The sequence below is a fragment of the Lactuca sativa genome, chromosome 4 (assembly GCF_002870075.4).
Source record: "Lactuca sativa cultivar Salinas chromosome 4, Lsat_Salinas_v11, whole genome shotgun sequence".
Taxonomy (NCBI): domain Eukaryota; kingdom Viridiplantae; phylum Streptophyta; class Magnoliopsida; order Asterales; family Asteraceae; genus Lactuca; species Lactuca sativa.
The window spans coordinates 28,940,488-28,954,220 of NC_056626.2; the positions used below are offsets into that span (position 1 = coordinate 28,940,488).

The 13,733-nt window shown below is 35.0% G+C and overlaps 1 protein-coding gene across 2 annotated transcripts; it reads left to right on the forward strand.

The window, feature by feature from the left end:
• The first annotated feature begins 2,198 nt into the window (after positions 1-2,198).
• On the forward strand, positions 2,199-6,032 carry LOC111894376 (serine/threonine-protein phosphatase 2A 65 kDa regulatory subunit A beta isoform). 2 transcript variants are annotated; one of them, XM_023890452.3, is made up of 11 exons: positions 2,199-2,358; positions 2,894-3,319; positions 3,394-3,640; positions 3,730-3,842; positions 3,931-4,010; positions 4,128-4,269; positions 4,359-4,439; positions 4,543-4,830; positions 4,921-5,153; positions 5,214-5,280; positions 5,728-6,032. In XM_023890452.3, the coding sequence occupies exons 2-11, from the start codon at positions 2,927-2,929 to the stop codon at positions 5,845-5,847; spliced, it is 1,764 nt and encodes a 587-aa protein (XP_023746220.1). In that variant the 5' UTR covers positions 2,199-2,358; positions 2,894-2,926; the 3' UTR covers positions 5,848-6,032. The 2 variants fall into 2 exon arrangements, with proteins under 2 accessions (XP_023746220.1, XP_042756818.1); XM_042900884.2 differs by having other exon boundaries at positions 2,204-2,358; positions 2,897-3,319.
• The last annotated feature ends 7,701 nt before the right edge of the window (positions 6,033-13,733 follow it).

Here is a 13,733-nt window from a genome sequence, read left to right on the forward strand (position 1 = left end):
TTGTTTTAAAAATGAAAAATTTAATCCGGTTTTGGGCTGTTACACTACATATTATGTACACCTTCAACTTAAAGACCTTAGATTGAAGCTTTTTGTTCGACCTAAACAACCTAGTTATGATCACACCTTCATTTTTGCACTGCATTTCATCAACCTAAGCTATAAAACCTGAACGAGCATCCTGAACCATCTATTTGCCTGAATTAGTACATGTTAAGAAAACTAGGGTTAACATCAGAAAATGAGCAAATGGTAAATTACCTTTTGGGGACATGCATAAAAGGGCCTCCTGGGTTATTGGTAGTACGCGATGTTCGTATTATAGCCTCATCTCCACATCTACATTCCATGTTCTTCATCATGTAGCTTCACAGTGGAGAGTATTTGAAGAAGAAAACAATGTACTAGAATGAAATAAGTAGGTATAGAAGAAACTTTTAACTAATTGCTAATACATGTAAAAGACTAAATTACCCCCACTGTGCAAGGCAAATAGGGTCGCTTACATACCCACTTTTTCCTTATTCCCATTTATGTTGCAGTAATTACTCTATGCATGTGTGTCATCGAGTCAACTAAGTATTGACTCAACGGGTCACTCACCTGCTTACTTGGCAAGTGACGAGGCATGATACCTTCTAAAATGGGTAACATGACTTTTCCAATCGGTAAAACACAAGTACATGCCTTTAAATGCAAAAAATAGTCATGAAAGACCATTTTAACCATTATATATAAGTTTGTAGGGCTACAGTGACAATTTTTTTTTTTTTGAAAAAATAACCACCAACCCTAGAATGGGAAATCCCGCAGTGGCAAAAACATTTTTGATTACAAAAATACTATTTAAACTAACAATCCAGATTTTAAACTTAATTTTAGAGTTCGAAAAAAGAAATGTGAAATGTCAAGAACAAATCCGAAATTCAATATAACTTTTTGCAATTTCAAGGAAAAATTATGTAATTTACTAAACTTAAATAAAAAGTTAAACAAACATAGTAAATGAAAACCATATATAATAATAGGCTTAAAGTCAAATATTTGATTGAAAAACGATATTATTAAAAATTTTGAAATAGATTTTTCAGACATAAAAAGAATTATTAGAAAATTATTAAAAACAAACTCTGAAATTTAAAGAACAAAATTAAAATAGAGCATTGAAAAGAAAATGAAAAAAAAACTATTTCAAAACAAAACAAAACCTTATAAATGATCTTTGTGCTTTCTAAATAGTCTTTAGTTTTAAAAAACATTATAGATAATCTTTATGCTTTCAAAATTAATCTATATGACTTAAACTTGTAATAAGTAGTTCTCCCCCAACATAAAAAAAAAGAGTAAATTACACGAATGGTCCTTATGGTTTTGGGTAATTTGCACGTTTGGTCCCTAACTTATTTTTTTAGCTCGGAAGGTCCCTAATGTTTGTTTTTGTTACACGCTTGGTCCCTATCTTATCTAAAAAGACTATTATTTAAATAGAGAAAAATGATGAGGCAGGTAAGGTAAGGTGAAGGGGTGTGATTGAGGATGTGTTTATTTAAAGAAATTAGAAAATCAATGGCAAAATAGTATTTTTAGATAAGAAAAAGGACCAAACGCGTAACAAAAACAAACAGTAGGGACCTTCCGAGTTAAAAAATTAAGTTAGGGACCAAACGTGCAAATTACCCTAAACTATAGGGACCATTCGTGTAATTTACTCAAAAAAAAACTTATTTATCATTTTTAATTTATTTTATATTTTTTAATTTAAACCACTTGAAAAAAATAATAATTAACCCTCTCTTTCTGGGAAAGAGGACAGAAAAAAATGTATAAAGTGTTCGTTGAAGGCGGTTCAATGACTTCATCTTCTTTCCTATTTCCAAGCTTTACGTCGGTGTGGGGAAATCACGATCAATTGCTCCCGTGAGGTTTCTGCAACCGTCAGACGGGTGAGGTTTTTATTTATTTATTTTTTTAAAAATGATTTAAATAAAAAAAATTAAAAATATATTAAAAAGGTTATACAAGTCTGTATGGATAAAATAATATTTGTTAAAAGTTTTGAAAACGTAAGAATTATCTATAGTTTATTTTTTTCGAGACTATATAATATATCCCAAATTTCAAAAATACAAAAGGTCCATTTATGAGGTTTTGAAGTAGCATCCCAAAATAACTCAAGTCAAAAAAAAAAAGAAGCCACAGGGGCAGTAGTGTAAAAGGATTTCGTTTTCGGGTACTCACGTAATGATCCGTTAATAAGTATTTCATCTCCCCCCGTCTCCTATCTGGTAGTAGTGAAAAGAGGAACCATCGGCTTGGCATACAACCAACTCAAAGCCGGAAAACCATTAACTACCGCCGGTGAGATCTAGATACACTCCGGTCTCATATATCTTTTCTTCCCTTTAATCTCTAAACTGTTCGCTTATTATGTATCTGTTGCTTTCTGTTATGTAATTTGACCAAACAATCCGATCTTTTGTTCCGATTTTTACACTATTAACATAAACCTAGGGAGTAGTAATCTTACTGGAATCTCATCCCTATTTTTTTTTTCCTGAATTCGAAGTCCCTAATTTCTTCCATTGATATCTAGATTTGTTATGCTAGGGTTAGTTCTAGATCTCATTTTCCGAAGGAGATTTCAATCTTCTTTAGAGCTCTCCCCCCCTTTTTTTTTCAGTTAATTTAAATGAGTGACTTCAACTAACATGCCGTCTTCGTTTAATTGTGCATACTGACACCGTTACTCATATAAACGAGTGACTCATTTATTTGATATTCAAAGATTAACTAGAGGGCTATATATTATGTATACATTCTCGATTCTTGCTATACATGCACTTTTCATCTCGATCCATGAGTTAACTCTGTGTATAATCACCTGAAACTGCAGTAGTAGTGTCTGTGTCTCGGAGTTGAGACAACTATGTCCATGGTAGACGAGCCCTTGTACCCCATAGCAGTACTAATAGATGAGCTGAAGAACGATGATATCCAATTACGATTAAATTCCATCAGAAAGCTTTCTACAATTGCTCGTGCTCTAGGAGAAGAACGAACCCGAAAGGAATTAATTCCTTTCTTGAGTGAAAACAATGATGATGACGACGAGGTTCTTCTTGCCATGGCTGAAGAGCTAGGTGTGTTCATTCCTTATGTTGGAGGACTTGAGCATGCTCATGTGTTGCTACCCCCTTTGGAAACTCTTTGCACTGTCGAAGAAACATGTGTGAGAGACAAAGCTGTGGAGTCTCTATGCAGGATTGGATCCCAGATGAGAGAAACAGATTTGGTTGACTGGTTTATACCTCTTGTTAAGGTATCTTTCTTTTCCTTCTCTTTCTAATTGTAAGTCCACGTCATGTTTTACACCTTTTGTTACTCTTTCTGCAGAGGTTAGCAGCTGGTGAGTGGTTCACTGCTAGAGTTTCTGCATGTGGGCTGTTTCACATTGCTTATCCAAGTGCCTCAGAGATGTTGAAGGCAGAATTGAGGTCAATTTATAGTCAGTTATGTCAAGATGATATGCCTATGGTTAGGAGATCTGCCTCTACAAACTTAGGGAAATTTGCTGCTACTGTGGAACCTTCTCATCTCAAGACTGATGTTATGCAAATGTTTGAAGATCTTACACAGGATGGTATGTTTAAATTTTAATGTTTTCTTTCTTTCTTTCATATCTCAATTCATGATAAATTCTTGCTAAAAAATTCACCTAAAATGTGACAGATCAAGATTCTGTACGTTTGCTTGCTGTGGAGGGTTGTGCTGCTCTTGGGAAGCTGTTGGAACCTCAAGACTGTGTTGCACATATTCTTCCTGTCATTGTCAATTTTTCTCAGGTTTAACTTTTTATCTCCTTTTTGTTTGTAAAAATAAATAAAATTCACGAAATTTATTTATCTTTCTCACAAGTCTTGTTGGATTTAGGACAAGTCATGGCGTGTTCGATACATGGTTGCTAATCAGCTGTATGAGCTATGTGAAGCTGTGGGACCTGAACCTACCAAGTAACTATATTTTCAATTTTCAATTTTCATTGTAATAAATAAATTCTCAATCTACCTAATCCTATTTAGATAATCATTTGCTGAATTTATGTTATGAATTGTGAATTGTGAATATAGAACGGATTTAGTTCCAGCATATGTTCGGCTACTTAGAGACAATGAAGCAGAAGTACGTATTGCAGCTGCTGGAAAAGTCACCAAATTCTCCCGCATTCTTAGTCCAGAGCTTGCTATTCAGCATATTCTTCCATGTGTCAAGGTCTTTTTTTTTAAAAAACAAAAAAGAAAAACTTAAAAGAATTGGTTTATCTAAATTCTAACTTGACCTTTTCTCATAATGATATGTAGGAGTTGTCTTCAGATTCTTCTCAGCATGTTAGATCTGCTTTGGCTTCTGTTATAATGGGGATGGCTCCTGTTTTAGGGAAGGTAGTACTTAATTACTTATTTTAATTTAAAAAAAGAAAAAAGAAAATCTATTGTTGATGATTGGAAAAATGGAAATGAATAAGTTATGGTAAAAATAACGCAGGATGCAACTATCGAGCAACTTCTCCCTATCTTTCTATCACTTTTAAAAGACGAGTTTCCAGATGTACGTCTGAATATTATTAGTAAGCTAGATCAAGTGAATCAGGTGATTGGGATCGATCTTTTATCCCAATCATTACTTCCAGCAATTGTGGAACTTGCTGAAGACAGACATTGGAGGGTGCGATTGGCTATAATAGAATACATACCTCTGTTAGCAAGTCAGTTGGGTGTTGGGTTTTTTGATGATAAACTTGGTGCCCTTTGCATGCAATGGTTACAAGACAAGGTTTGACTCAGTCTCAACAAAGTCAAACTAATAATAATATAAAAAAAAGTTATGTTATATAATAATATGTGATGATGGGATTGGGAGTAGGTATATTCGATCAGAGAAGCTGCTGCTAACAATTTGAAGAGACTTGCGGAGGAGTTTGGTCCGGATTGGGCGATGCAGCACATTGTCCCGCAGGTCTTGGAAATGGTCAACAACCCGCATTACTTGTACCGCATGACCATTCTTAGCGCCGTTTCTTTACTTGCTCCTGTTCTCGGCTCTCAGATTACCTCTTCCAAGTTGCTACCCGTTGTCGTTACTCTCGCCAAAGACAGGTAAATTACCTTTTTACCCCTCTCCCTCTCCCTTCCTCTAATTTTTTTTTTCTTTTTCAGAGTGGCAAATATCAGGTTTAATGTTGCAAAGGTCTTGCAGTCTTTTATCCCTATTCTTGACCAATCTGTAAGCACCACCTTTTCCTTTTTTTTGAGTAAATTACACGAATGATCCCTATGGTTTGTGGTAATTTACACGTTTGGTCCCTAACTTATTTTTTTAACTCGGACTGCTTGTTTTTTGTTGCACTTGGTCATTGTCTTACCTAAAAAGACTACTTTGCCCTTGAATTTTTTTAACTCGGAAGGTTCCAACCCCACTTCCACCTCATCTTATATTACCCTACCTACTCCACGTTATTTAAATAAATTAAAAAATCAACGGCAAAATAGTCTTTTTAAGTAAGACAGGACAGAGCGCAATAAAAACAATACAGACCTTCCGAGTTAAAAAAACAAGTTAGAGACCAAACATGCAAATTATCCCAAACCATAGGGACCATTCGTGTAATTTACTTTTTTTTTTTCTTCTTTTTATGTTCGATTGAATCTCATGTTTTTTGATTTTGTTAAGGTGGTGGAGAAAAGTGTAAGGCCATGTTTAGTTGAGTTGTCGGAGGACCCGGATGTTGATGTGCGGTTCTTTTCAAAAGAAGCACTTCAGGCTATTGATCAAGTCATGATGTCAACCTAAGTTCATATACATATATATGTTATGTTGCATATGCTAACTTGTTGTCACTTATATAACACCCACCAATACCATTAGTCTCTGTCATCTATTCTCCATTTTGTTTATTTTGGCCTTTGGTAGTAAGACGACATTGTGTGTTATGGATACTTGTTTTTATCATTCAGAACATGCATGATGTTTCTTCTTCTTGTTTTCTCCTAATTTTGACATATGTCGATACTTTAATCAATGGAGAAATGTGGTCTGCTAGTTTTTGCTTTGACTTGTTTACAAGTGCTTGCTTACGATCAAGACAAAATCAAAACAAAACATAAAATTAAGGTTAAAGACACAAGTTGTCTGTTAGGCATGAGGTATGTTCACTATATGTTCACTGAAAAAGTGATATATGTTCACTAAAAAAGCGATGTTATTTATATGTCACATCACCTCTATTATATGTTAACTGGCTTTTAAAAATGGTTATCACTTCAAATTGTTTATCTTTTTATTTATTATTATTATTTTGATATTTAGATTAAATAAAAAACATAATCAATACATTTAAATTAATATTTCATTTTACTTAAAAACACATATAACCTCAATTTTAAAGCCAAATTACTAAAAAAAACATAAATGCATAAAATTTCAAACCTAAATTACTAAAACAGAAAATATAAAACGATAGCCTTTGGAAATGGTTACTATTTTATATTATATATATATATATATATATATATATATATATATATATATATATATATATATATATATATATATATAATTTTTTATTTTTATTAGAAAAAACATAGAAATATAAAAATTTAATGATGTAATTTGTTTTGTATCTTGTTATATATTTTTCAAAAATTAAGCTAATATAATATAATTAATAAGGATATATATTGGAAATATAAGAAAGAGGTGATATGTAAACAATATGTAAGTTAAAGGGATGTTATATGAAATTAACTCTAAACTGAAAAGGAAAGAGACAAGGTGTACAGTAGGCCTGTCAAAAAAACCCGAAACCCGTTCTATCCATCTGACCCGTTTCGAATTCGGGTAGAATGGGTCGGGTAGAACGGGTAACGGGTATGAACATTCGGATAATAGGTTAACCCGATAATAATATAGGTTGGGTTTTAGGTATGAATATTTATTTTCGGGTATACCCGAATACCCGAATTCGTTTTTTAGATAATATCAAATATACAATGCAGTCATGTACGCACACTTCAAATAAAACAAAACAATTTGTTTCCTTCTTATGAACGACGGCTCGACAGTCGACGCAAACTTGCAAAAGGAATACAACACTAAAGCTGAAGTCCTGAACCGTCATCACAATTCTCAGTTTCTCACTATCGCACGGAATGGAATTAAAAAAGTACATAACATATTATAATAATTTGTATTGTTATTATATATGTACTTGTTAATTGTATGGAGTATTTTTCTACCCGATTCTTTATTAAACCAACCAACATGTAAAAATAAAAAAAAAATAAATTATCAATAAGTGTCATTTAAGAAAGTTTCGGGTATACCCGATAATTACCCGACCCGACCTCAAACCCGAATACCCGAAACCCGAAAACCTGAATTACAATATAGGTCGGGTATTGGGTATTATTTTCTTAAGGAAATACCCGTTCTACCCGAAACCCGAAAATTTTACCCGTTCGACACCCTTAGTATACACCCATTTTTCTTGTAATGTACCTATTTTATTCAACAGCCAATCAAAGCCCTCCTAAGCATCCGTGAATGCCACCACGTTACAAGACGATTACACCCAAATGGGGCGGTATTCACGCATATACAAGGCTTGCCACATAGGATTCGACGCGTAGGAAAGCCCCCATATCCCATGGCTTTACTACAGTCAGCTATACGCTATACCTCCCTAGACAAATAAGCACAAAAAACAACCCATTGTTTACAACATCCGTATGCATGGTAGATCAATTGTCGTCTGTCGAGAATCCAATTTCATCATACATAACAAGGTAATGTATAGACAGGTGCATATGTGCATTTTTTACGAATTTTGTGAATTTTCCAAGTTTATGCATATATATATATATATATATATATATATATATATATATATATATATATATATATATATATATATATCAATGTACAAAAACAAGTCTATCACCGAATTAAACCCGAAAATGTTCACGTCTAAGCAATTAAAAACTGCATTCCAAGTTCTTGCAGATACTTTACACCTAACAAACAAGTAATCAAGTTGTTCTATCTCAAAGAAAAAAAAACCGAACATAAAAATCTAAGGAATATCTATACATCTCATATCTAGGTTCAAAGCAGTAGAGATTTTATCCAACAAGAGTCGCCAAATAAGAATATTTACCTTCCTAGAAATAAACTAATTCCAACGAGCTTATGAATCATTAACTTGAAGAACTTATCATCTATCCATCTTCTAGTTTCTCCAACTGGAAATGTTCCAGAGTTGCCAATATCCCACCACCATTTATCTTTTTTGTTATTTAACTTGACAAGCTGCACTATATCATACATATTCGAGAATTGCAAACTTTCCTCTCATCATCTAACGAGCCTACACCAACAACAACATCTCTCATAACCTATCAAATGATTAGAAATAACACAATCTTTTATGGTTTCTAACTCAAACAACCTTGGAAATTTGGTAGAAAGCTGATATCCAATCCACACTCTAATCTAAAATCTAGCCGAAGCACCATCACCCACTGTTTCTTTAAAACCGAAGATAAGAACACCCTCTGTCCTCTAATTTAGAAATCAAAGCAATAATTTTAGATCAAGGACCATCCCCACTAAAAACAGAAGTTGCAAAGATATAAACCACCTCTACTATTATAAATAACTTTTACGAGGGGAACCAATATCAATGAACTATTATTTATAAAACGCCACCTCCATTTTTGTAACAAAGAAAGATTAAAAGACATTAGACTACCAATATCCAATCCGTCACTGTGTTTTCCAACAAGAATCAAATCCCATTTCACCCAAACCATCTATCTTTTATCTTCGTTACCACCCCAAAAGAAATTCGCTCGTATAGATTCAAACTCTTTTACAACTTTAACAGGCACCAAGAAAACTGACATATAATACAAACCCATTGAGCCTAAAACCGATTTAACCAACATATACCTCCCATCAATAGATAAAGTATCTGCTTTCCACTTAGATATTTTTTATGAAGCTTTCTTGTATTGGTTTCCACCCCACATCCCTTGACATGTTTTGACCGATAGGGAGGCCAAGATACATAAAAGGAAGTTTATTAGGTCGATAACCAAGCAGCCTAGCAAAACCGATAACCTCCTCCCAACAAACACCAATCCAGAATAAATTTGACTTTTGAAGGTTTATATTTAGACCCGAAACCAAATAAAAGCAATGTTAAATACTAATCATGTTAACAACATTATCCTTACCCCATTCTCCCAAGATGATAACATCACATGCATAAAAAAGTGAGAAATAAGAAGCTAATATCTATTAATTTTAACTCCCAAAAATAAGTTCGCAACAACAACATCCTCAATGGAAACATGTAACCAATCCATAACTAGAATAAATAGGAAATGAGATAGAGGATCTCCTTCTCTGATCCCTCTTCGCAGATCAAACTCCTCTGTTGGTGATGCAGCGTGCAAAATGGAACAAAGATAAATAAGAGTGAGCCTGTTGATTCTAACATAATACCCATGTCAATCTCTTCAAAACCATGCTGATTCTATGAATACCATGGGATTGGCTTCAAAATCTGGTCTAACACACACAAAATTTTGGGAGAAAACTGAAAGTTTATAACACTGATGAATGATCATCCAAATTACATCAGTTACACATAAATAAGGACCAGAATTTAAAACGAACCTCAAAACAACCATGGGCCAAACACAAACAAAAAAACAAAACCCAAAAATAATGAAAAAACCACAAAGTTGTCTATAACTCCATTTAGAAAGCGATTTTTGGACTAAAAAATGGTTAAGTCTCCTTTGAGTACTTATCTTGACGTGCTCCTTGTTCCAAGCTTCGATTTGACTGGCCGTAGGCCTAAAACGGAGTCTTGTAGCCAAAGTTATGACCATTTCCATGAAGCCCTTTAGTCACTCGATCATAGGCCTATAGGAACATAAGGGCCTGATCCTCCACACTAAAGCCCACATTAGTTGGACTACCATTCAGAAGGATAGAAGGATAGAAGCCTTAGCCAACACGACACATGCATGGATCCAAGAATGCCATTTATTTCCAAACTTTAGGAAACACGTAATACGATCTAAAAAAATTCTCAAATTACAAAATCGCAAGCCTTTTCAAAAATCAATCTTATGCAACATCAATTTTTTTTTCTTATACCATTCAACAATTTCACTCACCATTAAAGGCCAATCCATAATTTGATGATCTTTCACAAACGTCGCTTGTTCCAAGATGGCCACCGAATCTATAACATCTTGTAATCTCAATGCTAGAATCTTTGCACAAATCTTATACTGAATTCCAATGAGACTTAGGAATCAATGTAATGGAGGATGAGTTACATCCAGAAGGGATGTTTGAATTTTCAAAAAAATTCAATAACTAACTAAAAAATATCATGTTTTAAAACATCCCAAACCGAGAGTTACATCCAAAAAAGATCTTTGAAGCCGCTTTTGTTGACAGACCTTGAGGACGAGGTCATTTTTAAGAGCCAGGGAATTGATATGTGCGTGTTACTACCTGAAGCCACTTTTTTTGGAACTTGCCTTTGTGAAAAAACCCACTACAGAAAGAAGAATATAACAAACAAAACAAAGCAGCACTCTGTTGTGTGATCTGTTAGAAGGAGAACATAAAAGAAAAGGTACAAGAAGATGGTGTAACTTTCACATCTTATTCTCTGCTTGAAAATGGAAATTATACACACAAGAATCAACTCCTAAACCTAGCTTATAAATGAGAACTAATGAACAAAATAGGGGAAAGTAACAAAGAATACTAAACTCGTGCAACCTACAGGCAACATGGTTTTAACCTGATCATTTAAAAGAAACAAAATAACTAAACTACCCCTAAGTTAATCATGTTATTTTGACTCAGTTTGGATTAACACAAACATTCCCCCTTAATCGAAACTGTTCCTGCCAAACTTTTTTCTTTCTCCCGGTCTCTCTTTCTCAAGAAAACCAACGGTCTCATTTACCTACTTCGGTCTTTGGTCTTCTATTGATGTGTGGGTCTTTTGATACAACACTCTCTTTCGGTCTTGATAACCCTTCTTGCTTGCTTTTTCTTTTCATGTGTTCTTTCTTTTCTGCTACTTGCTTGCTTGCTATCTTTCTGATTTGTCTACAACATGGTTTTAACCTGATCTATTAAAAGAAACAAAATGACTAAACTACCCCTAAAACCGGAACACACCAAAACCGAGAACCACTTTGGTTAGCTTTGACTAAACCGTGAGCTACTACTTCTTGCTACTTTTCTTTCTTTCTCGATCAAAAGTGATCGCTCTTCCTGCTTGCTTGCTTTCTATAATGCAACAACCCTCTACTCTTGCTTCGTCTTCTGATCAACAAATGTAACCAACCTTGCTACTTGCTTTCATTCTTGTTGCTTTCTTTCTCCCTCTCGATATGATTGGTTGTTTGCTTCCTCAACAATTGTCTGCTGTTATCTCCGACACCGAACCACCATATCCGGACCTTCATATGTCAACATCACTATGAACCATTAATGTAACATCCCAAAAATCACGATATTTTTTTTAAAATTTTCATTTAAATAAACTCATTGTTTTATAAAAACTTAAGTCACAAACATAAGTGTCAAATACGAATATCCCAAAAATCAAAGTATCTCAACAGACATAAATCAAAAACTATAGAGGGTGTATACGATCAAGCCTTCACCTTTCCCCGATCATTTGAAGTACTTGAAACAAGAAATCCACAACTGTAAGACCAAGCTTAGCGAGTTTCTCAAAATACCCAACACATCAGAAATACAATTACAATGCATGCATAAAGGGGTTTGTTGGCCATAGCCTCAACCCAATCATCCAGGTTTGTTGACGTAGAATCTCAACAACCATCCGGGTTTGTTGACATAGAGTCTCAACCCAACCATTTGGGTTTGTTGGTCCACCACACGAAGCAATACATTAACCCAACTGTCCAGGTTTGTTAGCTTTCCGCCTCAACCCAACCATCCAAATATATCGACATATGTAAATAAGAATTAGCCATATGATGGTCCTACATCAAGTACATAACACAACAAATGGACCGAATTTGGTGCTGTAACATTCGAGTTCTAGTATGTTTCCTTTTTAACCCTTAATGCTTAATTCATTACATTTTGGTCCCTAGCTTAGGGTTTGTGCCCTATTTAAGCAACTTAGGATGCCTTCGTGGTATATTTTGGTCATCCTCTACTCCCCTAAACCCTAAGAACAAAACCCTAGTGCCTTTTGTGATCTTTGGAGCTTAGAAGTGAGTTTTGGTGGTGTTTTTGGTGATTTGAAGGAATAACTCTTGGATATTGCCTTGAGGTACCTTGAACTTGTAGATCCAGACTCATCATCATCTTTCCAAGCTATTTGAGGTATAAAGTTCCCTACTTGATTAATCATTATGCTAGATCTAGTTTAGGGCATTATTTATGCAATTTAGGGTCCTTTAAGCTTCGTTTAACAGTATGGGCTACTCCAACAACTTGGGATGTTAGATATTAGCTTCATTGAGGTCCCTTGTCCATAAAAATGTAATCTTTATGAGTGTTATTGGTCCATGCAAGTGTTAAGATTCTTATGAAGCTTTTATTTGAGTGTTGGGTCTCATTAAGTCATGCATGGGTGTATAGTTGCCAACTTTATGTGTTAAGTCACCTTCTAAAATCAGAGCTGAGAGTTTGGCATGTTGGCTTAATCAATTAAGTGCTTAATGGATTGGATTGGTGATCTGGGGAGTACGCGAGGCGTACCCAGATCGTACACTGAGTGTACTGGCCCTGGAAGGAGTACGCCAAGCATAAGTCTGAGTATGCCCAACATACTCAGCTGTTTGATTCTTGGGTTGACTTCCTCGGGGTTGGGCCATATTTTGGGCTTTTAGGATTTGGGCCTTGTTAGGCCATTGGACTTTTGACTTTGGGCTACAGATAGAATATGGACTTTCTAGGGGTTAGGTCCATGATGATTTTTGGGCCTAATTTGGAAGTTGGGCCTTAGGATGCCATTTAGGAATTTGGGCCTTTTTAGCAAATCGGTTGGGCCTTGGTTTTGGGCCAAGTAAGAAAAAGGGTAAAATGGTCTTTTACCTTGGATATTGGACAAGTAACTTAGATTCTTAATTATGGGTCGAGATCCAATTATTAATTGGATATTAATTGATGATGTTAGCACCAGGATTTTTCCGGACCAACATACCGAGATTTATTGAGAGATTCAGCAGTTAGAGGTGAGTTTCCTCATTGTGTTTAGCGGGTCAAAGACACCAATGCTGGCCCATGGTTTATTATGATTATGATGCTAGTTGTCTGCATGACTCTTGCATGTATGATATTGATATGTATATCGGGCGGGCCACGATGACTATCCTGTAGGCTATTTATCTTTGTGATTATTGCATGTGTTTATATGATTATATGTTTATATGTTTATATGTATACCGGGCGGGACCCGATTCTAGGCGGGGCCTGATGACTGACAGATCTGTTCCGAGCGGGGCCCGATAACGGGCAGGGCCTATTATATGTTTGATATGTACGGTATGTGGTATTTTAGGGAACTCACTAAGCTTTGTGCTTACGGTTTTCAGTTTGTGTTTCAGGTACTTCTGGTTCCAAGGGGAAGAACTTGGGATGACTGCATTACACAC

Excerpts from the sequence above, each read along its gene's own strand:
- LOC111894376 (XM_023890452.3), top strand. The coding sequence starts at position 2,927 with ATGTCCATGGTAGACGAGCCCTTGTACCCCATAGCAGTACTAATAGAT. Across the intron at positions 3,641-3,729 it reads TGAAGATCTTACACAGGATG|ATCAAGATTCTGTACGTTTG; the intron begins GTATGTTTAAAT and ends AAAATGTGACAG. Across the intron at positions 4,270-4,358 it reads ATATTCTTCCATGTGTCAAG|GAGTTGTCTTCAGATTCTTC; the intron begins GTCTTTTTTTTT and ends AATGATATGTAG.